Source organism: Sceloporus occidentalis, unplaced genomic scaffold, assembly GCF_023333645.1.
Source record: "Sceloporus occidentalis isolate IW3139 unplaced genomic scaffold, rSceOcc1.0.p SCAF_6, whole genome shotgun sequence".
In the NCBI taxonomy this organism is placed as follows: Eukaryota; Metazoa; Chordata; class Lepidosauria; order Squamata; family Phrynosomatidae; genus Sceloporus; species Sceloporus occidentalis.
In genome coordinates this window covers 123,181,303-123,207,496 of record NW_028316986.1, presented here as the reverse complement: position 1 = coordinate 123,207,496, position 26,194 = coordinate 123,181,303, and the positions used below count along the sequence as shown (strand labels likewise).

The window sequence follows — 26,194 nt, the reverse complement described above, 5'->3', positions numbered from 1 at the left end:
CTGGAGGCAGTGTGCTGTAGTGGTTTGAGTGTTGGACTAGGACTCTGGAGACTACGGTTTGATTTCCAGCTTTGCATGAAGCCCACTAAGTGACCACAGGGAAGTCACATGCTCTCAGCCTCAGGGGAAAAGAATGGCAAACCTTTTCTGAATAAATCTTGCCTAAAAAATAACCCATGACAGGTTCACCTTAGGGTCACCATAAGTCGGAAACGACTTGAAGGCACATAACACACATGTGTATGCACACACACACCCTTCATGAGCAGAATGTGAACAATTGGCCAGGCTTCAAATTAGGTCCAAGAGCAGTTTCCAGAATTGTGTGTATGTGTGCATGTATGTATATATATGTCTATCTGTCATTATCTCTAACCAAATGAAGAAGATGGATTAACAAGGATGGGGGAAATGGGATATATACAAATCAGAACACAAATTTGGGAAATATTTTTTTAAAAATAGGATAAAAACAAGAAAGTACAGGAATTCCAAAATCCAAAATAATCCAGAATCTAATTTTGTGCACATGAATAGCTGATAGTGACAGGTTTGCTTTCTGATGGCTCAGTGTACACAAACTTTGTTTCATGTACAAAATTACCTTCGACCTATGTGTATAAGGTGTACACATGACATAAATGAATTTCATGTTTATACTTGTGTCCCATCTCCAAGATAGGTCATTATGTATATCCAAATATTGAAAAATAAAATTTAAAAATCTGAAAACCAAAACACTTCTGGTCCCAAGCATTTCTGATAAGGGAAACCTATAGCTAAGCTAATTGTACACACCAAAATGACCCTACTAGAAAATATCTTAGGAACTTAGGAGCAAGATCAAAAGACCATATCCTCCGATGTTTCCTGGATGAGAACTGGGACACAACAGCAAGGTGTGGTCCAAATGGCAAAAATTACTTATGAGGAAAAAACAAACAAATCACAAGTTAGGAGAGGCTTCAGTTTTGCCTGAGCACATAACAACAAAGGGATCCTTCTCTGCATCCCACCATCTTCAGAGGAACATCTGGTGGGAACATGAGAAAAGGTCTTCTCAGTGGCTGCCCCTAGGCCTTTTCGCCACTATTCCCTACAGAGGTTAGACTGGCACTCTCCCTGCTAACCTTTCATAATCAAGAAAAAAACCTCCCTATTTTGTCAGGCTTTTGATGGTTGCTTGCTCTGGGAGGAAAAGGCCTTTGAAAATCCACTGTACTCTTTGTTTTCTATGATACTGATTTCAAAGCTTTATTTATTAAAAGCTTTGTAAATCACCTTTAGTCCCAGACCAGGGTGAAAAGTGTGACATTCATTACAGTGATGACCACAATGATGACAGGATTTTATCTATTAAATCAGATGTTGAGGTGCAATCTCAAAAGCCACATATAGGCTTCCTCTTGGCCAAATCAGGCTTTTGTGAACCGGGTTTCTTCAAGGCAGGCATGTCCACGTAAAGAATCAACAAGTTCAAATAACTGTTGTTAAAAGTAGGACTTGCCCAATAGTTAAGTTAATAGTATAAACATGCAACACTAAGCCCGAACTTGTAGATGTGTAAGCTGCCTGGGAGTTCCCCTTGCAAGTGAGAGTAGGTGAACAAACTGCAGACCTTAAATCCACAGCTTGTCTGAACACAGCAATAATACACATCAGTCGCTGGATAGGTTCATTTACCCTATGCCCTCTTCCAGTTTTTGCAGTCCCCAGACTCTCTTTAGATCCCCCGACACGAAAATTAAAAAAGTTGCTCAAGAGTACGAGAATTAATTCTTCCGGAAGCCTTCAGTAGTGAATATTTCCTGAAGTAAGATGTGCAGTTGTGGTGAATGAAAAAAATATGTTATTTTTGGGCTTAAAAAAAAAATCAGAAGTAAACTTTCATTGTTTAAATGCAATAAACAAACAAAGACAACTCTTCCCTCCAAACTCCCCAGCCCCTAGAACAAATCCAAAACCATTTTGAAAAGGAGTGCAGCTTGCAGGAGGGCTTGGGTGGTAGTAGTACCATCTGTTGCTTTTTTGTGCCTTCAAGTCATGGGGTTTTCTTGGCAAGATTTGTTCAGAAGTTTGCCATTGCCTTCCCCTGAGGCTGAGAGTATGTGACTTGCCTAAAGTCACCCAGTAAGTTTCCTGGCAGAGGAGGGAATCAAACCCTGGTCTCTAATGTTGTAGTCCAACACTCAAGCCACTACATGATCACAGAATCATTATGCCCTAACTGTGTAGTGTGAAAAGGACCAATTAGTAAACTTTGTTTGCAGGAGTAGTCAAGAGCGTGCACAGTACAATGCCATCTCCCCACAGTTTACATAACAGTTTACAAGCACATCTAGTCTGAGTGGGAGCAGTAGAACTATCATGAAGTCTGTAAACATTACAGAATCACTCATCAGGCTACCTATTCTAAGCCTCCTGCACATATGTCAGTCACTTCATGCTTATAACATCTGAAAAGCTTGTAAAACTATAAATAGCATATTAAATACACAGACTCTTTAAACATCTGGAGTTTCACAAACTCTACTCATTGCAACAGAGCTAGTGTGGTGTAGTGGTTGGACTAGGACTGTGGAGACCAGGGTTCAAATCCCTGCTTGGCCATGGAACCCACTGGGTGATCTTGGGTGGGTCACATTCCCTCAGCCTAAGAGGATGGCAATGGCAACCCCATTCTAAAGGAACCTGTAAATACCCCAACCCATCATAGCCTTACCTTAGGGTTGCCATAAGTCAGAAATGACTAGAAGGTACACAATAGATCTTGACACAAATGAAATGATGTTAGCTTTCTCTTTAATTAAGTTGGGAAAGATACAAGACCTAATGAAGTGTCTAAGTATAGCTTGGAGTTTAATGGGCAAGGAACTTCAGATTGTCTACTAACAACTGGAATAAAATAAGATACAAAAATAGGTATGTTTTAAAAAATAACCCAGAGAATATTTGTGTCTTTTAAAGCAAATGTTCACATATGATCTACACTGACACACTACAAATTGCAATAGATCGCTTATACAAACTGCATGTACTGTTAATCACATCTAGTGTGTGTATCCTAGCAATGTGCCAGTAATCAACTGACCATAACACTAAGGGGATGATTGTTTCTGCACAGATGTGATATGATGTACCAAATCATATTACTGTTTTAAAGAAATCATTTAAATGGGAGGCTATTATATTTGGTTTGACAAAAAATGAAGTTCATAATCATCTTCAAAGCTCTTTGGCAGCTTTTATCTTCAAATGACTCCCCTCCCCCCAAAAAATGTGTCATTAAAAAAAGAAGAAAAACTGTGGAAATCTGCTTCAGTGGCCAACATTTTGAATTATTTGTTGAGAGCTAGGGTATGGTGGACAATGGCATGGCTCCATCTGTCCCCTCCTTGGTGATATCTTATGCTTGTGGCAAAGGACACATGACTGGAGAGAAGCATGGCCTTGTGAGCAGAATCAAAGTTGTCGGAGACAGAAACATACAGGAGGCCCCCCATATAGCAGATAAGAGCGTTCAGAGTTTAAGCCTAATCTCATGGGATGGCTATGAGGTCAAGTTATCATGTAACCTCATGCTAAGCCCTTCGAATCAAGTGGGTAAGACATCTTAGTGAATCACAAGGAAGGTACAAACACATGAAATCAAATATATTAAACACAAGCCAATCACAGAAATATTGTAATAGAAATCATTTTGTTAAAAAAAACACAAGCACTGTTCCAGATAGAACATTTACACAAAATATAAAGTTATAAAAACAAATTAACATTACATAATAAATATATTTTTGAATCAGTACAGGTGGTAACAGACTACAGTCACTATAACAATTGTCCTAAAATAATTCTTTTTAAAGAAATGCTATTTTCTTCTCAATCATAAAATCCTTTGCTTTATCTTACAAGACAACATGTTAACTCTTTATATTTGCATCAGATGTGCAAGGACGTCTTTTGGGTCAAGAAGCTCTGGTTTAGGCTAGGTTTCTGTACCAAGACACTTGATAAATATTACTATCAGTTATTTGCAAGATGGTATTTTTGGCCTACATCTGCAAAAGCTTAAAGCTTCTGACCTGAAGATTTAAAATGGACACGAAAAACATTCCAACAGATAACAGATTATGAAATTATCCAGACCCTCCCTACATACAGAATTCTGTTTCCTGTATACAGTTTTGTATTTCTTTTGCCAAGAAGAATGTTCATATCTATGACTACTAATAACTGAAATTGCTGCTGTACTGATTTTCCCAAGAAAGAAATTAGGATTACTATGCAAGAATAGATCAACATACTGATAAGAAGAAGGCAGCCAGTCCCCCTCCCCCCTGCAGTCATGTTTCTTCTATTTGCACACAAAGGCACCCTGGTACCCCACCCTGCTAGTGAAGGGGACAGAGGACTTGGTCTCAAAGCATCATTAAGATGTTTTGTCATGAAAAGGGTGAATAATTTGTGGCCCTCCAAACATCTCTGAACTCCAGCTTCTTTAATCTCTCCCCATGGTCTGTGCTGACTAGGGTTGATAGGAGCTACAGTCCAACAGCTCTCAGAGGGTCACACAAGAAACCATTTCAAGAACAGTGCTGGAGAATCTCACCCTGCCAAAGGATATTTGGGTATTTCCTTTTGTGGCAAAATAAAACAGTTATGGTGTCCTATTGAAGAACTCCAATTCCTATCAAAGTGACTGATGAAAAATATATGTAGAGAAAAATATTGCTTCAAAGTAGAGGAGGAAACAGTTCCATTTACAGAATGAAGTTATGGAGAAACATGACTGCAAACCTTGTTATACCTGTAACTGTCAGCACTTTTAATCGCTTAGGACACCAGATAAAGAGCTCCACTCTTTAGGTTACCTATTCTAAGCCTCCTGCACATATGTCAGTCAGTTCATGCTTATAACATCTGAAAAGCTTGTAAAACTATAAATAGCATATTAAATACACAGACTCTTTAAACATCTGGAGTTTCACAGATTGTAATCATTGCAACAGTAATTCCTCAGTTTCATCTTCTAAATCATCAATAGCCATAACTGCTGGTCTACTTGCTGCATGCTGATGTTGGTGTCTTTTGGGATTAAAGCTCTTTCCTTCAACAAAGAAAAAAAATCACAATCATCTTTTGCTTTTGCCACTGTCTGTGCCACTGTTTTGCCAGAATGGTTCCAGATCATTTTTCTTCGGTGAAACAATCATATTGGCACTGTTTCCAAAGAGCTGCTCCATTAAATTAGACTTTCTTTCCTTCTTCATATCAAGGCCTAAATTTTCTTTGGGGAGTTCATCTAGGAAGTCACTTTTCAGATTAAGTGAACTTGGCCTCCCTGACACTTTCCCAAAAGAAGGTACGTAGCTACCAAACGCCAAATCACTGTATCTGGTTTCTGCATTCTGCTGTCTCTGGCTTTCTCCTTTTGTAACCATACTATGTTGGTCATATTCTGGAAAACCATTGAATAATTTCTCTGTTGTCTCAGAAAATTGGTATGGTTTCTTATTTTTTTCCAAGGAGGAAGATATAGCTATTGGATTTGTGGTGTATTCTTTAGAAGTGACCTTCATATTGGTTTGGGTTTCTCGGTCAATTTCATACATCTTAGCAAGCAGAATCTCCTTTCGTCTTTCCTCTTCTGCTCTTTCACTACTCTGTGTTCCATTTTCTAGATTAAATATTTCTGTTTCCATCTTTGCCTTTTCTTCTTTTTCCAGAACAAGGTTGATTTCTTTCTTCTTTCTCTCTGATTCTTCTTTTCCCCACTCTGTTTGATAAACAAACAACAATATAAGCTACATATTTTCTACTCCCCCCTCCCAATTTTCTATGGAGGCAAAGTGAGGCCTGCAAACCACAAGGAACCCCTGACCTATTTTTGTATCTGTCCCATCAAACTAAAGCAAAAACAAGCCAGTGTCAAAATTCAGTTGCATGATCTGGTGAGATTACAGATTGCCACTGAATTTTGGGATGCAAATAGCTCCTACAGAGGTTGCCAAGCAGCTTTGGGAGTGAGCTTTGGAAATAGGAGCTTTAGGAAGGAGTTTTATGTGCACTATGGAACAGGTGATGTCTCAAAGGAAAATTGTTTAATGAGAAAATAAAATGATGCTTGAATGTTAGATTTTTTTCTTCTTCTTCTGTAAATAAAATAGAAAACCTCATTTTTATAATCTGAGGAAAAAAGTACAAATGATAATAACTGCAAGAATCATGGATTTTAATATATTTGGAGAAAAAGATACATGTTTATTATTAGTGCAAACTATTTAATGTGTGAGTTTGATATCCTGACTCTTTTGAAACTTTATGATGTTCTCACTTGATAGTGTGAAATTAAATGAATTTTTTTACCATCTCTCAGTTTCTTGGCTCTTTCTTCTAAAGCCTGTAGTTCTTGATCACTTTTGTGTCTCTCCTCTCTTTCTTTGATCCATTCTTGCTGAAAATCTTCTGCTTGTTCATTCCAATCTTTTTTAATTGTCTGTTCCTTATGGAAGTCAAATATAGTATGGAAGGATTTTTAAAATAGATTTGAATAAAGCTATGCTATAAAAACTCAGTTCAAGGAAATTATATTAAACTTCTCTAACTAAATCTGTGACATCAAATTATGGTAATACTGGTTCTCAAACAAGTGGAAATCAACATCACAGATGAAAAGAGACAGGGAAACAGACTGTGTTCAACCCATGTGAAACCCAGGGCAAGCTTCCCATCCATTTCAGTGTTTGATCAGCTAAATCCAGGTGAGATCATAGTTAAAATCAGAGCTGGGAAATGCCGTCCTAAATGGAGTCCAGATACCTGTGTGAGAAAGGTTTAGGTTTACCAGAGAGAAAACTAGGGAGAGCCCTTGAAACTTTAATGGTTGTGTAGACAAGGGAATTTCAGCAGGTGTTGTTTCTTACCTGGCTGCAAAGCAAACAACAACTGCTGAAATCCCCTCTTCCACTGGACTGTTTAAACGTACAAAAGCCTTCTCCACTTTTCACTCTGGCAACCCTAGTAGTCTCTCTTCCTGTTCAAGAAATGTGCTTCTGCCCCAGTCCTTCTTCTGGATTTGTCCTTATCCCGGCTCATAGCATACACTATTCAATGGGGTTTTCCAACCTGTGTGAAAGGCTTTTTGGAAGGAGCTGAAGGGACAGATGGGTAGGATAGTCTTTCTGTGTGCATTTGGCTGGATCTGACCCATAGAATTTTCAAAATTGTGGCTAGCACGTCTGGCCACAATTAGTTTAAAAATAAAAAAAAAAGACTATGAATTCTAGGATGTTTCCCCACAAAGAGGAGCCCAGACCTTATCCTACCATTCAAATAAATACTGTTAGTGTGACTGATGTCCTCACCCCCTGACTAATATTCATGCCATAATTTTAGCCAGCTTTAAGCAAATTACTGTATATACTCAACTTTAAGTCAACCTCATATATAAGTCAAGGGCAGATTTGGGGGCCAAAATTATGGATTTCAATATGATCTGTGGAAAACTCAAGGGTACAACTTAGGGGAGTGTAATAAAGGGTATAAAGGATGAAGCAAAGGGAAACAATGCCAAATAACTTACAAAATTCCAGTAGACATAAGAGTTTGTGCTCACACTAAAGACTGGATGGATGAAAAAATAGAAAGAGGCAGTGCTGCAAAGACAGATTACATTCTTGCCTTTCACCAGAGGATGCTTCCTTTTTAAAAAAAATGAGAGTTAAAGTACCTACACTGACCTATGGATAAGTCAACTTAGTTTTTGGCCTACATTTATAGACTTATACATGTATATACAGTAAGCCCTATTCCCAAATAATTTAGACAAAACCAAACACACACACACACACAAAATAAATAAATAAATAAATAAATAAATAAATAAATAACCTCACGCCAGAAAGGTATTTAGTACTTTTTAGTAACCAGTTCATACTGGCCTGGACCTCTCGTCCGTCCGTGGCTGCCCTCATCCATAAAACAAAGGACAACACAGCTTACTCTTTAAAAACATGCCTTTATTCTCAAAGAAATGATTTTTAAATGCAGGCAAAACTCACCATTTTAAGATGTGTATGATCTTCCTTTTCCTCTGGTATTTCATCAGTAATGAAGTCTGGGGGTAAAGGAAAATCTACTGGGGAGAAGTAGCCACTAGTTTGCACTCCCTTTGTTACCTGTACTTCTCTTTTATTGTTCTTCTTAACAACTGTAATACATAATATACTCATGTCACTTTATGAAGGTCACTTCTTTCTTCATTTAAATAACTTAAACATACTTAGAAACCCATTGCCCCTATTTAGGAAATGTTTAATGTAATCTGGAATCACACAGATAACAGTTACAAATCTTTTGAGGGTATTTCTTGTTCCCTATCCAAAGACATATTTAAAATTCAAAATTTCTCTAATATAACAATATACTTCATTCAATACTATGCCACCAACATCTCATTCTTCTTTGATATGGCTACGTGTACGTTTGCTTGAATTTTCAAATTTACAACTTCAGATTATAATTTTTATACAAAGAAAGAAAGAAAAAACATTCAAAGGGCAAACTGTCAGATCGAAATACCAAAACTGCAGAACACACTGATCATTATTGACTGATTTAAAGTAAACCTTTCCTTGAGTTGTACTTATAAACCTTCAGAAAATGATTACCTTTTTTATTTGGTGTGGTATCAGCATCTTTTTTGGGTGAAGGCTTTAACAGTCGGTTGGCATATATATTTTTTGCATCAAGTTCTTTCTCCTTCTCCTTAAAAAAGTTGGAGAGAGAATGTGAAAAAAATCTGTCAAAGGTCTAAGCAAAAACATTTTTCTCTGCCTTATACAATGCTGAGATAAGGATTTTCAAGGAACCGTGTACTTGTTTGATTTCTACAAAAATTGTTATAGGCTTGCTTTCCAGAGCTCCCCCAAAGGTTTAAGCACAAAAGAGCAAATAAATGGGCAACATTTTAATGCAGGGTTCGATGTAACTATTCTATATTCTTTTTGTGGACATCAGACTAAAGTATTTGGCTCAGACTTTCACCAGTATTGGAGTGTGAAAACACCTCTGGGAAGATTAATGCAATCTTTAGGGATAGAGCAACAAAGCACTTTCAGGCAGTGATGGGCTTACTATGAAAAGGGTAGGTTTTCTAAATGAAAAAAACAATTGAAGAAACTTTTAGCCATCTCATCTTCATGGGGAGCCCACTCTCCCTATAAAAAGTATTTCCATTTGACTTCCTTGAAAAAGTGGGAGACTATTTGGCCCAGACTTAATTACTGTACGTTCTTTTATCACATTTTTTCAGTCAGAGGAATTATGTATCTGCATTTCATACTAATGAATATGTGAGAAAAATAAGTACAGTGGAACCTCGGGATACGAAATACCCGGGTTACGAATTTTTCGGGACCCGAAAAAATCCAATTGGAAATTATTGATCCGGGTTACGAACGTTTTTTCGGGTCCCGAAAAAACTTTTGGTGCTTTTTGCCGCGATTTTACACCAAATCGCGGCTTTTCCCCATTAGCGGCTATGGGGATTCGGCTTGCGAAAGCCGTTCGGGTTACGAAAGCGGCCGCGGAACGAATTATTTTCGTAACCCGAGGCTCCACTGTAGTTTTATATGTCATTCTTCATCTCAAATCAGTAAAGGTTGAGGAGGTGACATCCTTACCATGATGCCTCTTGTGTAAACAAGGCAATGTAAAGAGGCATGCCTTGCCTTTTTCAATCATCTTAACAGATCAACTCCTCCTTACCATGCTCTCTCCTTCAGTCCTAGCAATACATCTGAATTTTGCTCAGAGGAGAGCAGATATGGGACATGCATGATATACCAGATGTTGTTGGGATACAATTCCCATTAGCCTTCATCATTTTGTTATTCTAACATGGGCACACACGAGCTCCACTTCAACATCTAGATGAGCATTATGTTCCCAACCCTGGACTGGGTGTACTGTAGAAAGACCATAGAAGAAAAAGCCAAGGTGCTTTGACCATCATGCATATCCTCCATGTACCTTGTTGCTGGTGAGATACCAGGAACAGGTTAGAATAAATAGGGGGGGGGGGGGGAGATGACAAAATTCACCATATTACTCATGGGTCACCTGTAAACCATCTCTGTTCTAGAAGATGCTTGTACCACACAACAAATTGCATGGCAGCAGGCTCATTTGTCACCTCCATATCCATACAGGCAATTGTAAAGAAGCCAAAGTATTTTAAATGAAAACCAATGAGTCATGTACAGCAACTTACTCTGCTAATAACATCTAATTTTATGTTGTTTACTTCCATTAATGGATACCAGGAATTTCCAGTTTTTACCTTTAATTTCTGATTTAGCCGTTGGACTTCCTCTTGAAGAACTTTATTTTCTTCCTGAGTGTCATATAATTTCTTTTTCTCAGAATGTAATTGTCTCTGGAAACTACTGTTACTAAGGTCAAGGTTCTTCTCCAGGTCCTACAGTTCAACATATATCGGAAATATCTTTTTTGGTAAACACAAAATGTGGTAAGAAACAGACATAATTGAAAGAATACTTGAGGAACTTTGCCTTCTCCCCAGTCCCAAAGTTTGGCTGAAGCCCTTGATTTATTTTGGCTGTGGGCCCACTGGAATGCACTCTTGCTTCCAACTCTACATTGAAGTGGCGAGATGGAGGTGCACAGGACTGCTTCTATTCTATTTCACAGGAGCTCCGTCCTTGGACTACTTAACAGTAGCAAAAGCATAGAGAAACATGGTTTACCTCATTTGTTTGGACATTTGTGTTCCCCTTTTCTATGGCAAAAGCAAATTTGATGCAGCTTACACACAACAACATAGATCAAAGAAAAGGAAATTTTTAACAATAAAACTGAAAAACAATCACCTGCCATGTAACCATAAAACTATCATAAAGCTGCTTAATGAAAACCTATTATTATGATTAATATTGTGACTTCAAAGGACAGCTTATCCCTTTCCTTCAAGAATTAAGGGTTAGAATAAAGGTGTCCTTTTCAACATGGAAGGAGAATATACATGAATGGAAACAGCTCTGAACTAGTGTAAGTGCCTGGAAGTGGGGATGTAGGTTTTTTGCCAATTCACCATGCCTCTGCAATGCCACTTTTGTTGTTCCAAAGGGCTCTCCATCCTCTATCAATAAGAACTTTTTACTCTCCCACTACTAGACGCTGTGAATGCTCATTTTCTGCAGTTCTACTCCTGCCCTCCTCCAGACTTTAGCTCCTAATACACTATATGAGAAGGGGAAAGTGATCAAGAATTTTAAAAAAATATTGAAAAAAATCTATCACCAAACAAAATTATTGAACACATCTATTACAAACCTAGTACACAAATTTATTTCTATGACCCATGGGATTCCATGAGTCTTAGTCATGCTTACATAAAAGCACATGAGGTTACGTGTTAAGGAATTTAATGTTTTGTTATGAACTATAACAAAATTAAAAGAAAATTGAGAAATGTTCAGAAAGAAAATGCCCAAAATGTTATTCCTATTTCAGACCTTACCAATCATAATGAACGAACAACCGTTTAAGGAATGGACAAGATATCTAAGGGATTTTATATGGTTAGATAAAAGACCTAGGATAAAAATACAGGTGTTACAAGACCATAGGGAAAAGGTGGATTAGGCATGCCAAATCTATGGTTATATTACAGTGCCAGTGCGTTTATTTGGTTAAAGGACTGGATCCCAATCTCCGGTCCTCCAGGTTTTTGGACTTCAGTGCCCAGAAGCCCCAACCAGTTTGGTCAACACTCGGGAAATTTGGGAGATGAAGTCCAAAACACCTGGAGGACCAAACTTTGGGAATCACTGATCTAGAGGAAGGTTGGCATGCCTATCTATGCTATGACAAATAAAAATAGATAGAGTTTAATAAACCTTTAATAAGATGATCATTGTATAAGATCTGGGCAAAATATAGGAACTAGGAAGATCCCGAGATGGACTTCGACAAAGCTTTTTTTTTTTTTTTAAAAAGGCAATTTGTACAAAGGAGACTGGCTCAGATACGAAAATATCTTAGTTTATAAACAAAGGAAGAAATGCTAGAGGAAGGTATAGAAATAAACTGGTTGTTCTATCATCAAATTTTAGAAAAGTTTAAGAATATAAAGAATTAGAAAAAATTATAATACAAGATGAAAAGAAATTGATAACAAAAATGTACAATCTACTACTAATACTGAATTAAAAGAAGAAACCATCAGAGAAATTATGATAAAATGGATGCAAAATCTGGGAAAACAAGTCCCTATAGCTAGTTGGGGAAAAATGGAAGCACAATTTAAAGTTTACAAAATGTAACAATTTAAAGGAAAACTATTACAAGCTTTTCTTTGGATAGCATATGTCACCATCAAAACTTGTGAAGATACAAAAAAGAATAAAGACCATAGTTGGAAGTGTGAAAAGCTAAATGGACATTTTACCATATGTGGTGGCAATTCAAAAAAGCCAAAACATTCTGGGGGGAAATCAATAAAAAAATAGCAGAGATAATGCAGAAAGATATTAAAATGAGTCCGGAATTGTTTCTATTAAATATAACAGATGATTTGAAAGAAACAAGTGTACTATTACATATGATCACAGCAACCCAAATAGTCTTTGCCAAACATTGGAAAGAAAACGATATACCGCCAATGGAAGAATGGGAAATTAAATTAAATGACTATGCAATAATGGACGAATTAATGATGATAGTCAATGCAAAAACAGCTCAACAATTCAAAAAAAGGGGAAAATTGGAAGTATGTTGGGAATAAGCAAATTAAATTATGAAGGCTTAGAAGCTACTTACCAGATGTTTAACAAAACCAAGTAAATAAAATACAAATAAAAGTAGAAAATGTACTTTTCTTTACACAAAACAAAGAAATAAGAATTATATATACAAAGTCACTGTTAGGTTTATTATAAGAATACAGGCTGTAATTACTGTATTAAGTACTTAAGAGGTATTGTGAAAAAGAAGCTGAACAACAGAAGTTTTTGTATAATAATAATAATAATAATAATAATAATAATTTTGTTTGTCTTTGAAAAACCAATAAAAAAGTGATAGCTTGTGACCAGTGCCAATCCTGGAGGCATCTGCTGCCAGCTCATATCAAGAAATGAAGAAACACCTGTAGCCAACAGGCAGAAATATAGCACTGGTCCCTGACACAATGGGGAAAAAGTGCTAGTCACTCACATGTAATAGCTTAAGAAGCACTGATTTAACACACATTTAGAGATGACAACCTGAGGCAGCTTAGAGATAAGTAAGTTAGTAAAGAAATGGAAAGCAATGCAGAGGTAGGGTCTGACCCCTAACACTTTATCACCATTTGCCTTCTTGAAGCACAACAAAACTGCTATTTTATAAAAAGCAAATTGGTGATGAAATACACATTCACAAATGCACAACTGCATACAAGCAATCCCCACTCAGGTGCCCTCAAAGCAATGGCAAACCTCCTCTGAACAAATTTTGCCAAGAAAACACCATGATAAATTTGCCTTACATACTTATATTTTTCTGGGTGACTGGATACACTTGAAAACAAAGGCAGTCATTCAACATTTTTTATTTTCTATTAATGCCTCTGGGACTTATGTGGAGCCTGGAGGCATGCTTGGAAATAAAGATAGCTCTGGAGGGATGTGCTTCAGTTTATCAATTATTATTTTAACTAATATTTCAGTAATTAATTAATACATTGTTTATTCAATCAATCCATAAATAAAATGCCAGCTTCCAAAATATTATTTTTAACTAAAAAAGAAAGTTTACATTAAAAAAAACCCCTCAGGAAGACAGTGAGTCCAGTAGACACCACAGAAAATGTCCATGGGCATTTTCCCTGGGGACCCTAGTACAGGTATTAGGTTAAACAGGTTTTTATTTTTGAAATTAGCATTTTTTATTTTGAAATTAGCATTTGCTACAGCCATATTATACAGTCATATTTTGAATGTTTTAACTTGTCAATGACATCTTCAATATTCATATAATAGTGGCACAACATAATTTTTAAATAAAATATTTATATTAAAAATGACAGTTCTCAGTGTCTCCTCACCTTAATTCTCTTTTCATTGTCATCTAGTCTGTTTTCTGCTAAAGCTAACTTCTTTGCCAGCTCATCCCGTTCTGGGAGATGCCGGTCTTCTGCAAGCCTCCTCAGTTTTTGTAAGCTACCTTTGACCTTGTATAGCTCTTCCTCTGTAGTCTTCAGTTTCCTCTCGGTTGCCTGCTCCCTTTCTTGTGATTTCCTTAAGCGCTCTCGCAGTATTCTCATCTCATCATTATGTCGGGCCAGGAGTTGAGAGATTTCGTTCTCTGTGTCTTCAAACTTATGGAGAGCTTTCTCATGTCTGTACTGAAGCCGTCTGAGTGCCCTATTTTCTTTCTGCAGCTCATCGAGTTTGACATGCAGTTCCGTCAATTCATTTCGAAGCTCGTTAATTTTCAGTAACCTGGCAGAAAGCACGCGTTTGGTAACAAGACCAATATCTTTGGCGGGAGAGTCCCTGTTCAGGCTCTGGGAACGAAAACCCCAGCGATTCCCTCTTTTGCTGGGTGCATATTTAGAGGCAATCTGTTTGGTAGCTACAGCAAAACAAAACAGTGCTGGTGTTAACAGTGAAAATTAGCATGCCCCCGCTACATGCCTCAGTTAAATAGGATCAAGTCTTCTCTATGCTAGTGCACAAGAATTTCTCTTACCCTACCTTAGTAAATAACATTAGGATCTTGCACGGGATGTCTTCTTAAACCTATTTCCAGAGAAATTCAGATATACTATCATTGTAGGACAAACTCAGTTTCATAAACTTTCTGTCTCTTTACCTTTTGCAAGTCTTTTTGAAAAGTGTTACAGGCAGTATAAATTCAGCAGACCTTAGCTGCCAAGACAGTAGTCATCACATCAGCTACTTCAACTGGGTAGCTAAATAACTAAAGCATACCTAAGTTCAGCTAGACCTTGTTGTTGTTTGCCTTCAAGTCATTTTCCAACTTGCAGCAATCTAAGGTGAACCTATCATGTGGTTTTCTGGAGCTGAGAGTGTGTGACTCACCCAAAGTCACCCAGTGGGTTTCCATGGTGGAGCAGAGACTCAAAACCCTGGTCTCCAGGTTTGTAGTCCAATGCTTAATCCACCACACCATGCTAGCTTCTCTCAGATGGGCCTTATTGCACCATATACCAGCTTTGCAGCAAATAAATACAAATGCAAAAGATTTCTTTCATCATCAGCTGGTTCCTAATAATTAAAATGGTATTCAGAAGAATAAAATTCCAGCAGAGCTGAATAACTAATTGAGCCAGGGAGAAAACCTGAGTGGTTCTCTCAGCTGTCCTTTTCAAAGCTTACAACCAGCCACAGGGAGACAAGAATTCACACACGTCACAGGCACTGCAGGAGAGGTACTGAAACCTTTCTCCCAATGTAATTTCTCTGATCAATCCCCCCCACCCAAGTTGACAGAATCTACATTAGATCCACCTCCCTATCTACACATGTGGGGTTAACAGCAGCTTTGTAGGAAAGAAAAGGAGAGACAAAACAGAATCATGAAAATAGTGGGAAATGACTAATGGGTTTCCCCATTCCCCACAAAGCTGACACTTTAGGCAATTTCTGCCTCCTTTCTATTACAAACTGCTTCAAGTGGCACAGATTTCCTCCACCATGTGCTTTGTGGGCCAAAGTATTTTATTTAATTGCAATACAGTTGGCCCTTGGAACTTGTGGGGGATCCGTTCCAACCCCCCCCCCCAGTTCCAAAACTCACGCATATTCAGGCCCCATAGGCTTGAATGGAGTGTATGCACGCGGGGACCACACCCATTAACATTAATGATGGTCGCCCCTCTGTGGATTTTCAAGTCCTCAGATCTCAAGTCAGCGGATCTGGAGGTTCAGGAAAACACTTCTCCTTATATAATACCAATTGCTACAATTCTTTTAATGCAGGTAGGCCATAAACTATACAGATTAAATGTGACTTATTGTAGCACTTCACAGCCAAATTAAAAGTAGACTTCAATCATTTTGCATGGAAAGGGAGAACTTGTATGGAAATGAGAAATATTCCCTTGCCTGAGCAAATTATATATATATATATATATATATATATATATATATATATATATAATTACTTATTTTAAAACAGTTATCTAGATTTTACGCCATATTGTACATCCTAGTTCATCTTAGCCATAGTTTCAGTGAAACTGACTTTACTTTCCTGCACTAAGTTTTAGTTATGTTTTCAGCCACTTACCTTGGTAATGTGCAAGGCTTTTCAAGTTTTCTGCTTTATTATTTTTTCTTCCAGTGTTTGCAGACTGGGTGCTAACGGCTGGCGAGTGATCAGAGGCACAAGATGAATCATCATCAGAATAATACGAATTACTGCTTTTATCGCTGTCTGATTTCTGGTCGTGTTCAGCATCTGGACTTTTTCCTCTCTCCCCCATTGTAAATAAAAATAATGCTCAAGGCCTTTTCCTCAAAGAATATTCTTTTTTTTTTTCAGGGGGTGGCTTGTGCAGTTACTGCTAGAGAACTGCTGACTGCTGAACATTTCATCATTCACCTATATTCTGAAGAAGAATTGCTGGTTTTCGCTTTGGCAGTTTGCAGCTGTTGCTCATATTGTTTGTTTCTATCTGAATTCAGAAACAAAAAATAGGATTAGTGTTTCACTAAAACCATAAAACTATAAAAAGCACTGTTAAAAGAGGATGGTACCTAATAAATCTGGCATCTGATGTTTAAATAAGCCTCTACTTAAGTAAGTTTGCATGTGTTAGTCATTCTGGGGAACACAGCTCATTAATTAAAAGCTGCTGTCCAACATGCATATTATTTGGTATTATTAGGAACACAACAGTGAAATCTTCTTAAAGGAATTTTTTTTCCAAAATGTCTGTGGTAGTGCATTGCATCACTGGAAAAACAGTGCAAATTCAATCGCAATATATTTAGTATTTGTTATGTTCAATAAAAATAGATTCGAAAGTGACTGAGGGAAATCAATCTATATGAAATGTGGTGCTAAAGGAGAGTTCAGCAGATACCATGGACTGTGAAAAGGACAAATAAATGACCACAGCAAATCAAGCTCGAACTCTCAGTAGCAAGCAAGTTGACTAAGTTGAATCTATCATGCCTTGAATATATCATGATATCAAATGACCTACTGGAAAAAACAATAATGCTTGGTAAAGTGGAAGGCAGTAGAAAAAGAGGACCATATCACAGATGAGTTAATCCAAGAAAAGAACTGAATCAACCCTGGGTTTGCAAGACCTGAGTAGGACTACTGATGACTCTGGCTCACAGAGATCTCTAATTCATAACACTACTATTAGATCAAAGCTGACTTGGTCGCAAATAACAACAAAATGAAACATATGAATCAATACATTTGTCACACATAGTATTATAAAAAATGATGTTTAATTTCAAAATAGCGACAGACCCTTAAGTTTCAAGTAAGCTAATACAGTTGGTCCTTCTTATACACAGATTTTTTTATACACGGATTCAAGCATCCACAGTTTGAAAATGTTCAAAAAAAGTATAAATTTCAAATATTAAACCTTGATTTTCCATTTTTTTATAAGGAACACCATTTTGCTATGTCATCCACAGGGGATCTTGGAACCAAAGCCCAGCGTATAACAAGGGTCCACTGTATTTAAAGCTATGGAAAGCTGCTATTTTGTTTAATATTTTTAGTACAATGACAAATTTAACAACAACAAAAACTGCCTTATGAGATCAGACCAAGGAGAAGAGAAAATAGTATTTCCCTTAACCAAAATGTCAAAAAACAGGGCTTGGAAGTGTTGGGCATGTCCCAATTAATTCCCAGCCCAAACCATCTTGAAATATATTGGCGTATGTGCCTTCAAGTCACCTGTTGACTTATGGTGACACTATGAATTTCATAGGGTTTTCTTAGGTAAGGAATACTCAGAGGTATTTTGCCAGTTCATTCCTCCTAGGTTCATATATCTATTATGGATAAAAGCTGCTACAAGACGTGTCCTCATTTTAACTTTATCTAATCCTTTTTAATAGCCACCTAAGGTAATGGATAACATTACAACTTTTAGAAAATGTTGTTAATTACAAATTCAGTGTGTAAGAGTGTATTTTCCAAGTAGGCTCCTGATGGAAACCTTGGAAAAGCAGTAACGATCTAGTCAGCATAGACAGTACTTTAATTTATAGAAAGAATAATTTCTATGTTATTTTATGTCCTGAATGTCCTGTGGGTAATCTCAAATTTTATTATAAGGGAAGAGGGTCTCTGCACTGTTCTGCATTTTATGATCCCTTGTTATATGCTCTGATAGTCATCTGAATGACATCCTTCAGAGGAATAGTAGGCAACATATTGCCTACCAAGTATTTGAGATTTCGACTGCCAGAATATACTAGACATTCCAGCTGGCACTGACCAAAGTTGCTGTCCAAACTATTTGGAGGGTATCACACTGTCTACCCAAGCCCCAGAGGTTCTGGATTTCTTCCAGAAAAAAGTATTCCAACACTTTAATTATTTTAATGGGTTATCTGAAATGTGCCCTTATCCGAAACTGCAGGTAGCCTTCTAAAGAAACTGATTTTGACTGATTGGTAAAAGGAGAGTTTTTATTCACATTTTCATTCCTCTTATTCCCTGTTACTCATTGATCAGTCACACTAAATTAATTCCTGATCCTTAAGTACTATTGTTCAATTCACTTCCAGGGATGTGTGCCATCTTATGCCAAACGTGTATTGAGCCTTACAAGAGGCAATTTCAGGGGTTATTTTTTAAGCCTCCCAAACATGACAGAAACATGACAGAAAAACCAAATAAGAGGATGACATCCAAGCCTCAACAGCATGAGACCACAAAATATATGGTGTTGTTAAATTATGGTGACATTATAAGGCAGATCTGCTGGTGTAAATGTTCAACCACCGTAAGAGCCTCTTAAGAATCTTTTCAAGTTCTCAAAAGATTTTTGGAATTTATAAATCAAAAATGCATTTTTTCCCTATACGAAATCAAGTATATTGTCTGGCAGGTTTTACCCAGCTTGGTACCCTGCCAACTTGCAAAGTAATTTCATCAGCCTAAAGAATCACTGTTCATTTTAAAGGCTAATGAATTGCTTTGAAATTTGAGTTACTTCAGCAAGTATAAGGACTTTTATAATTAAGAAACTTCTTGGTCCATTGCCTTTAACTATCATGGCATACTTTCATTTAATTATGAAGTCATTTTAATTTCAGCACACGCAAGTTAAATCCTCAAGGTTATCTATGTTTCCTTGGCACTTTCAACAGCATTGTTCAAAATTCCAGTCATTTACAGACTTCCTTGCAAGTAATAGGCAGAAACTGAAATTAAACCTATGGCAGTAACAGCAATACAATATAGTTACAGTAACTCATGAAAGGCTTTCTTCAGCGCTATATAACTTACATCTCTAGCTTTTCTCATGGGTTTCATTTTTCAATGCATATTTCACATCTACACGATTTCATGCAGGGCTCCAAATCTTTCATTTAGGGAAGTGCATCCCAAGATGCAAACGATGATCACTTGCAGTTTTATTTCCTCACCTTGAAGTGATCCCAATTAAATTCAGTGAGGCTGACAAATCAAAGCTTAAGTCTACTATGTCAACCATATCTGGTTAGAAGAAAGATTAACCTAAAAAACTTTCTGGACCCTTTTACATTCTCTACCACTCCCACAATGGTAGAAATATGCTTAATAACTTAAGGTTTTAGTTTCATTCTGAAGAAGTGGACTAATAGCCAAAACAGCTCATGCCAAAATAAAAATAAATCTGTCTTTCCCTTTCCCCTTCCTTTCTCCTTTTTATGTTAAAAATCAGTGTAACATTCTATTTTAGGATTCACAATATAACACTGCAATTCATACATGAATGATAGTGACAAAAGCAGAAAGATTTCATTCCTCTGAATGATAGAAGAAAGACCACTCAGTGCTGGTTAATAAAAACGGGTGAATGGCTCTTTCTGTTAATATGTCACCCATTTTTTAAACGTGGGACTACAAAAGGAATAATTAAGTTGTATGTTTTTGGCAGGCTGCACCATCATGTTTCAGTTAGCTGGAAGTGATGCCATTCTGCAGATTTTTGCCTTTTTTAAAAGTGGGGCTTGGAGGTTATTTGTGGGTAGTTTTTTAATTATTTTTTAGGAGTGGAGGAAGTAGACCAGTGATTCCCAAATGTTGATCTTCCAGGTGTTTTGGACATCAACTCCCAGGATTGCTGGACACTGGCCATGGTGGTTGGGGCTTCTGGGAGTTGAAGTCCAAAATTCCTGGACAACCAAAGTTGGCATGTAGATGTAAAGGGTGTCACAAGGGTAAAAAATCTGAGTACCATTGCCCTAATCCATCTGTACAGCCAGTGAAAATGAAGATAAAGCCTGAGACACAAACAGCACTGTTTTAAGCTTTTTACCTGACTTCCACATTAAGAGTGAAAAAATAATAATTTCCTCACCTATTTGTTTTACAGTGGTGCGGCAGGGAGTGAAAACACTAAGAATACTGTAAAGGCCACATAAATTTTATCTTATCATCAGAAAGCATTTTTTTTGTCACAGCTGCTTCTCAAGAAATACAAACAACCCTTCACAGCATAGTAAAAATGGCCAATCCTCTTGAGGCAGCCAAAAACGAACAGATTTGAGCTGTGCATCCAAAACATATTTACTAGAGAGTAAGCACTATAGAAGACAGCGGGGATGTGTTAAATATGCATGCGACCATGTTATCATGGTGCGAAAAGCTTTCATAATTAAAGATTGGATTTCATAAATACTTTAAAGGCTCTTTATCTTCATCAGCCACATGCAAGTCATGTATCCCATTAAATAATGGGTCACAAGAAACAGAGCTGTGACATTAAAAACTAAATGCATGAAGTGTTGTGTTTAGTTGCTATGCCTATATGCAAACAAAAGTCACATAAAAGGTGCACATGGCAAACATAAAGAAGCAATGAAATCCAAGAGATACAGTTCATGGCATTTCTGTTTTTGAGGTATGTCCAAGAAGAACACAGAAGTGAAGAGAGTATAGTAGTATTAAGAGAATCTACTGTATATACTCATGTAGAAGTCTAGACGTTTTAGTCACAAAAAGTGATCCAAAAACCTGAGTAGGTCAAAGTTGTGTACTTTAACTCATATAAAAAAGGAACCATCCTCTGGTGAAAGGCAAGGATATTATCTGTCCTGGAACCACTGGACCCTCCTTTACTCTTCATCCATCAATCATTTAGTGTGAGCACAAATACTGGTAGTAAGTTTTGTAAGTTCTTAGACATTGCTTTCCCTTGCTTCCTCCTTTGTTACATGCCCTTAAACTTTCTCCTTGATGTATCCATGGGTCATACCACAATTTTGGCCCCCAAACCACCCTCGACCTGTAGCTGAGTATATAAGGTGTAGCTGTGCCAGTGTGTTACACTAGTTTTGAGTATTGGACCGGGACTGTAAGAGACCAGGGTTCAAATCCCCACTCAGCAGTGGAAACCTCCTGGGTGACTTTGGGCAAGTCACATTCCCTCAGTCTTCGAGGAAGGCAGTGACAAAGGTGGAAAAACCTTGCCAAGAAAGCCCTATGAGGGAGCTTGCGTAAGATGGAGTTGACCTGAGGGCACAACAAAGCTTTGCCCACCTTGGTGGAGATCAATAGCTGGAAATACCAGAGACATTTTTCAGATATTTACTACTCCACCCATGCATTTGTCTTCACCTTACATCTGAGTAAGAGTTGTGGCCCATGAAAGAGGATGCTACAACAAACATGTCTGGCCCAAAGGCATAAGAGAGAGGAAAGGTGGTGCAGTGAGTCACTGCTGAGTGATTCTGGGCTTTGCAGTTTTAGGAGACATTTAGCCTTCTCTGTCAGAGAGCTTTGGTGCCACAACAAACTACAAATCCCAGGATTCCACAGCACTGAGTCAGGGCCATTAAAGCTGAATTATTTCTGAAGTGTAAATGCAGTCCTAGGACTCTGAGAATGTAATAAAACTGATCTGATATAATATACTTAAGGTTGACTTAACTTATATAAGACATAATATGTGATGATTATAATTTTTTGTTTTGAATAGTAAGGCAATTGGGAGAAAATATGAAGAATTTATTTAAGTTTAAAAATAAATCAACAAAAATAATAACTATAATTAAAGTATAAGTATAGATGTCACAAAGAACATTCTTGTGGGCTAGGATGTTTTACTGTATTTCAATTTGGTTTTATTACTGTTAGCCACTTCGATCTGCTTAGAGAGTGGGGTATAAATACATTTTATTATTATTATTATTATTATTACTATTCTGATTAGAGAAAATTTAAAACGAAACATGTAAAAAAAGGGAGAAATTGCAATCTGTAAGTACTTTCAAGTCACGTTTGTGTTTTTGTTTGATTTAGTTTGTTATGTCATTTGTCAAGCATGTTTCATTAGATTAATGAAATGAATGTTGTTATTTTTAAAAGTATTTTAATTATGTTGGAAATGAAAGGAAAATTAAAAAAACAAATAGAATAAAATATAAAATATAAAAATAATATAAATATATATTTATAATATATAAATATAATATATTAATATAAATAAATGTAATAAAATAATTATAATATAAATATAAATATTTATAATGTCAATATATATATATATATATATTTACAATATCTAAATATATATGTATACTATATACATATTTATATTATATATATAAAATACAAATATAATATATATAATATAAATAAATATAATATAAATATTGATAATGTCTATATATATACAGTGGTGCCTCGGGTTACGAAATTAATTCGTTCCGCGGCGCCGTTCGTAACCCGATACATTTCGCAACCCGAAAAGGCTTTCCGTTAGCGCTGGAAGCCTATAGCATTTGAATTTCGCGCCGAAATTAATTTCGTAACCCGAAAAATATTTCGTAACCCGGAACAGTTTTTTCCAATCCAACTTTTTCGTATCCCGGAAATTTCGTAACGCGGTCATTTCGTATCCCGAGGCACCACTGTATTATATCTAAATATATATTTATATCTAAATATTATGTTTAATATATAAATATAATTGTGTGTATATATATATATAATATAAATATAAAATAAATATAATATTAATGTAATATAATATTTATAATGTCTCTGTCTATATATAAATATAAATATTTCTCTCTCTCTTTCTCTCTATATATTTTTACAATATCTAAATATATATTTATAATATCTAAATATAAATATAACATAAATACATATATTATAAATATAATATAATATAAATGCAAATATTTATAATGTCTAACTATATATATATAATATCTTTATAATATCTAAATATAAATATAATGTAAATAAATATAATATAAATATATATTTATAATTTATATCTAAATATATCCTTATAATATCTAAATATAAATATTATATCTATCTATATATAGATATATATAAAATATAAATATAAATAATGTCTTTCTCTATATATATACATATATATATAATATAAATATTTATTATATATATATATATATATACACATATATATATATATATAGAGAGAGAGAGAGAGAGAGAGAGAGAGAGAGAAAAATATAACTATAAAAATACAGAATATAAAGAGGGGGGAAATTAGGCTGGCCCTGAAGCACACAACAATAACAACAAAAGTGACTGTTCCAGTAGCCTTACAACTGCATGGAGCCACAACACCAACAAGGAGGAGCAGGAGAAGCCCCAGGATAGAGAGGAGGCTGCAGGGTGACTCCCTCTGGCCATCAACCCAGCAGCAGAAGGGAGAGGAGCCTCAGGAGCAGCAGCAGCAGCTTCTGCAGCATCAGCGTCCAATGTCAGACTGGGGCCCGACTAACTGACCTCCCTCGCGCCAAACCAACGGCTTAAAGGCTCCTCGATCTGGCCACTGCAGCCGACGCCGCGTCGGAGGACATTATTTACAGCCGCCTCCAGGGTAACGGGGCGGAGAAGGAAGTGTAGGCGGAGGGCGGGACCAACAGGGCGAGAAGGAGGAGGCGGAGTCGCCCCAAATCTCTCCCATTGGCTGCCTCCCCTTGGCCAAACCCTCGCCGGAAACCCCCTTCCTGGGCACGTGCGCCTCGACAACTAGGGATTCTTTTGTTGTTGCACCCATTGGCTAAGAGGCCGCCCGGTGGGCTCCTCCCATTGGCCGCCACGATTCCGAAGGCGGGGCAAAGCTTTCATATAAGGAAAGGGGCGTGTCCTCCTCGCCGCCGCCTTGTAGTTGTTGATGAGTGGCGTTCTACCTCGGGGCTACAGCTCCCGCGGCGCTTCGAGGTTCGCGGGGAATTGTGGGAGTTGGAGTTCTGGCGAGGCACAGGCTTCCCTCCATTTTGATTGCACCTGGAGCCAGAGAAAGACTAGTCTTCTTGGCTACCTCTGAGTTTGAGTCCAAGGGAAGGGAGAGGTTTCAGGGAGGCTTAAAGGTGGAAGGGACTAGCCAGCTTTTGTGGCAGTCATAGGTTTTAGAGGTGCAAAGTGTGGATGTGAGGCAGGTATTAACACTGCTCTCTGTGTGTGAGATGTTGAAATTTAAGAAAATAATAATAACAATAATCATAATTTCTTACCCACTTCTCCCCATGGACCAAGGCTGGGAATAATACATATAATAATGCTTATTTCTTACCCACTTCTTACCTACTACTACTACTAATATTTATTTCTTACCCACTTCTTACCTACTACTACTGCTACTATTTATTACCCACTTCTTCAGGTAACCATCTATTCCCTCTGTTGTAAGCCGCCTGGATTCCCAGTGATTGGGCGGCATATAAATAAATCATATTATTATTATTACCTACTACTACTACTAATACTGGTCTTCAGAGACATAGTCCAACACTGAAACCACCACACCAGGCTGTCTCTGTTTCAAGGCCACCAAAGGAGGAGGTTCCTCCACTGTTGAACAGTTCTTGCCATCTAATGTTTATGTGGAGACAACATAAAACTTCAGTACCATCTTGTGAGGAGAAGTACTTAAATGAATGACTCCAAGTGGCCATGAATTATTAGACTGTATATGGTCTGAAGGTAAAATATGTGTATGGCCTTATCTTAAGATGTGCTTGATTTAAAGGGGCCTGGCCATTTGCTTTCTGACCCAAAGTAATATTTACAATGCAAGAAACTCCCATCAGCATTTTTTTATCTATAAGAAAAACACATATATTCTGCCTTCATCAGTGAAAACAGACCCTGAAATAGCTGCCACATATTAATCCAATAAAAGAGTAAGCTAGTTTATTAATCAGGTTTGTAACTTCATCTTATTTCAGTAATTTGTAAGCTACATTGGGTCTGTTCCATGCTGAAAGAAACGTGGGACATAAACGAAAAAACAATATGGGTACTTGAAATAGAACAGATTTCAAAATTAACAGAAATAGCAGGGTTAAACAGCAGCTAGGAACAATATACTATTGTGAAGAAAAATTACATTTGTTTTTGACAATGTTGGATGGAGAGTAGAAATAAGAATTTTTCTAGTTTCCCAGCCTTTTTCATTTGTTTTTTTTAAAGTGATCAGCCACAAAAACCCAATTCTATCACATTTCTCCCCTTTTTAATCTCAGTAACAGGTTTATATCTTGCTCCCTTCAAAAACACAGTGACTTCTAACCGCAAAAGCTGGATGCTGGCAACATATGTGACTAACCTACCTAACCTAATGGCAAGTTTCTGGGAGAAAATATTAAACTGCTAGGAGAAACAGTATACAGTACTACCGAGGGGCTGAATTTTTAATAACACGGCAGTGAAAATGAAGATTGCCAACAAAGATCTCAAAGCAATTTTGTTAAATGCTGTAAGAGTAGAAATAATGAAATCCTGAGAAAGGTTAGAAGCCCTTTCTATACAAAGAGAGACAGAATGTGATCTATAACATTATCAGGAAAATGCTAGCATATAATGTTAGATTAGCTTAGCAAGAGGAGAAACCAGAGGATGTGTTTGAAGAATTTTGGACTGCTTTGCTTGCTTATGTTACTTGTGTAAGTTTTTGACTTAAACTACAATATGTTCCAGC

General features: G+C 36.9%; 1 protein-coding gene across 1 annotated transcript; it reads right to left on the bottom strand.

Moving 5' to 3' along the window:
• Positions 1 to 2,802: 2,802 nt before the first annotated feature.
• On the bottom strand, positions 2,803 to 24,201 carry LCA5 (lebercilin LCA5). Its single transcript, XM_089530873.1, has 8 exons — positions 23,998 to 24,201; positions 16,321 to 16,708; positions 14,111 to 14,640; positions 10,343 to 10,480; positions 8,670 to 8,766; positions 8,061 to 8,209; positions 6,367 to 6,502; positions 2,803 to 5,776 (listed from the first exon to the last, which is right to left on the bottom strand). The coding sequence occupies exons 2-8, from the start codon at positions 16,514 to 16,516 to the stop codon at positions 5,133 to 5,135; spliced, it is 1,890 nt and encodes a 629-aa protein (XP_089386999.1). The 5' UTR covers positions 16,517 to 16,708; positions 23,998 to 24,201; the 3' UTR covers positions 2,803 to 5,132.
• Positions 24,202 to 26,194: the final 1,993 nt, after the last annotated feature.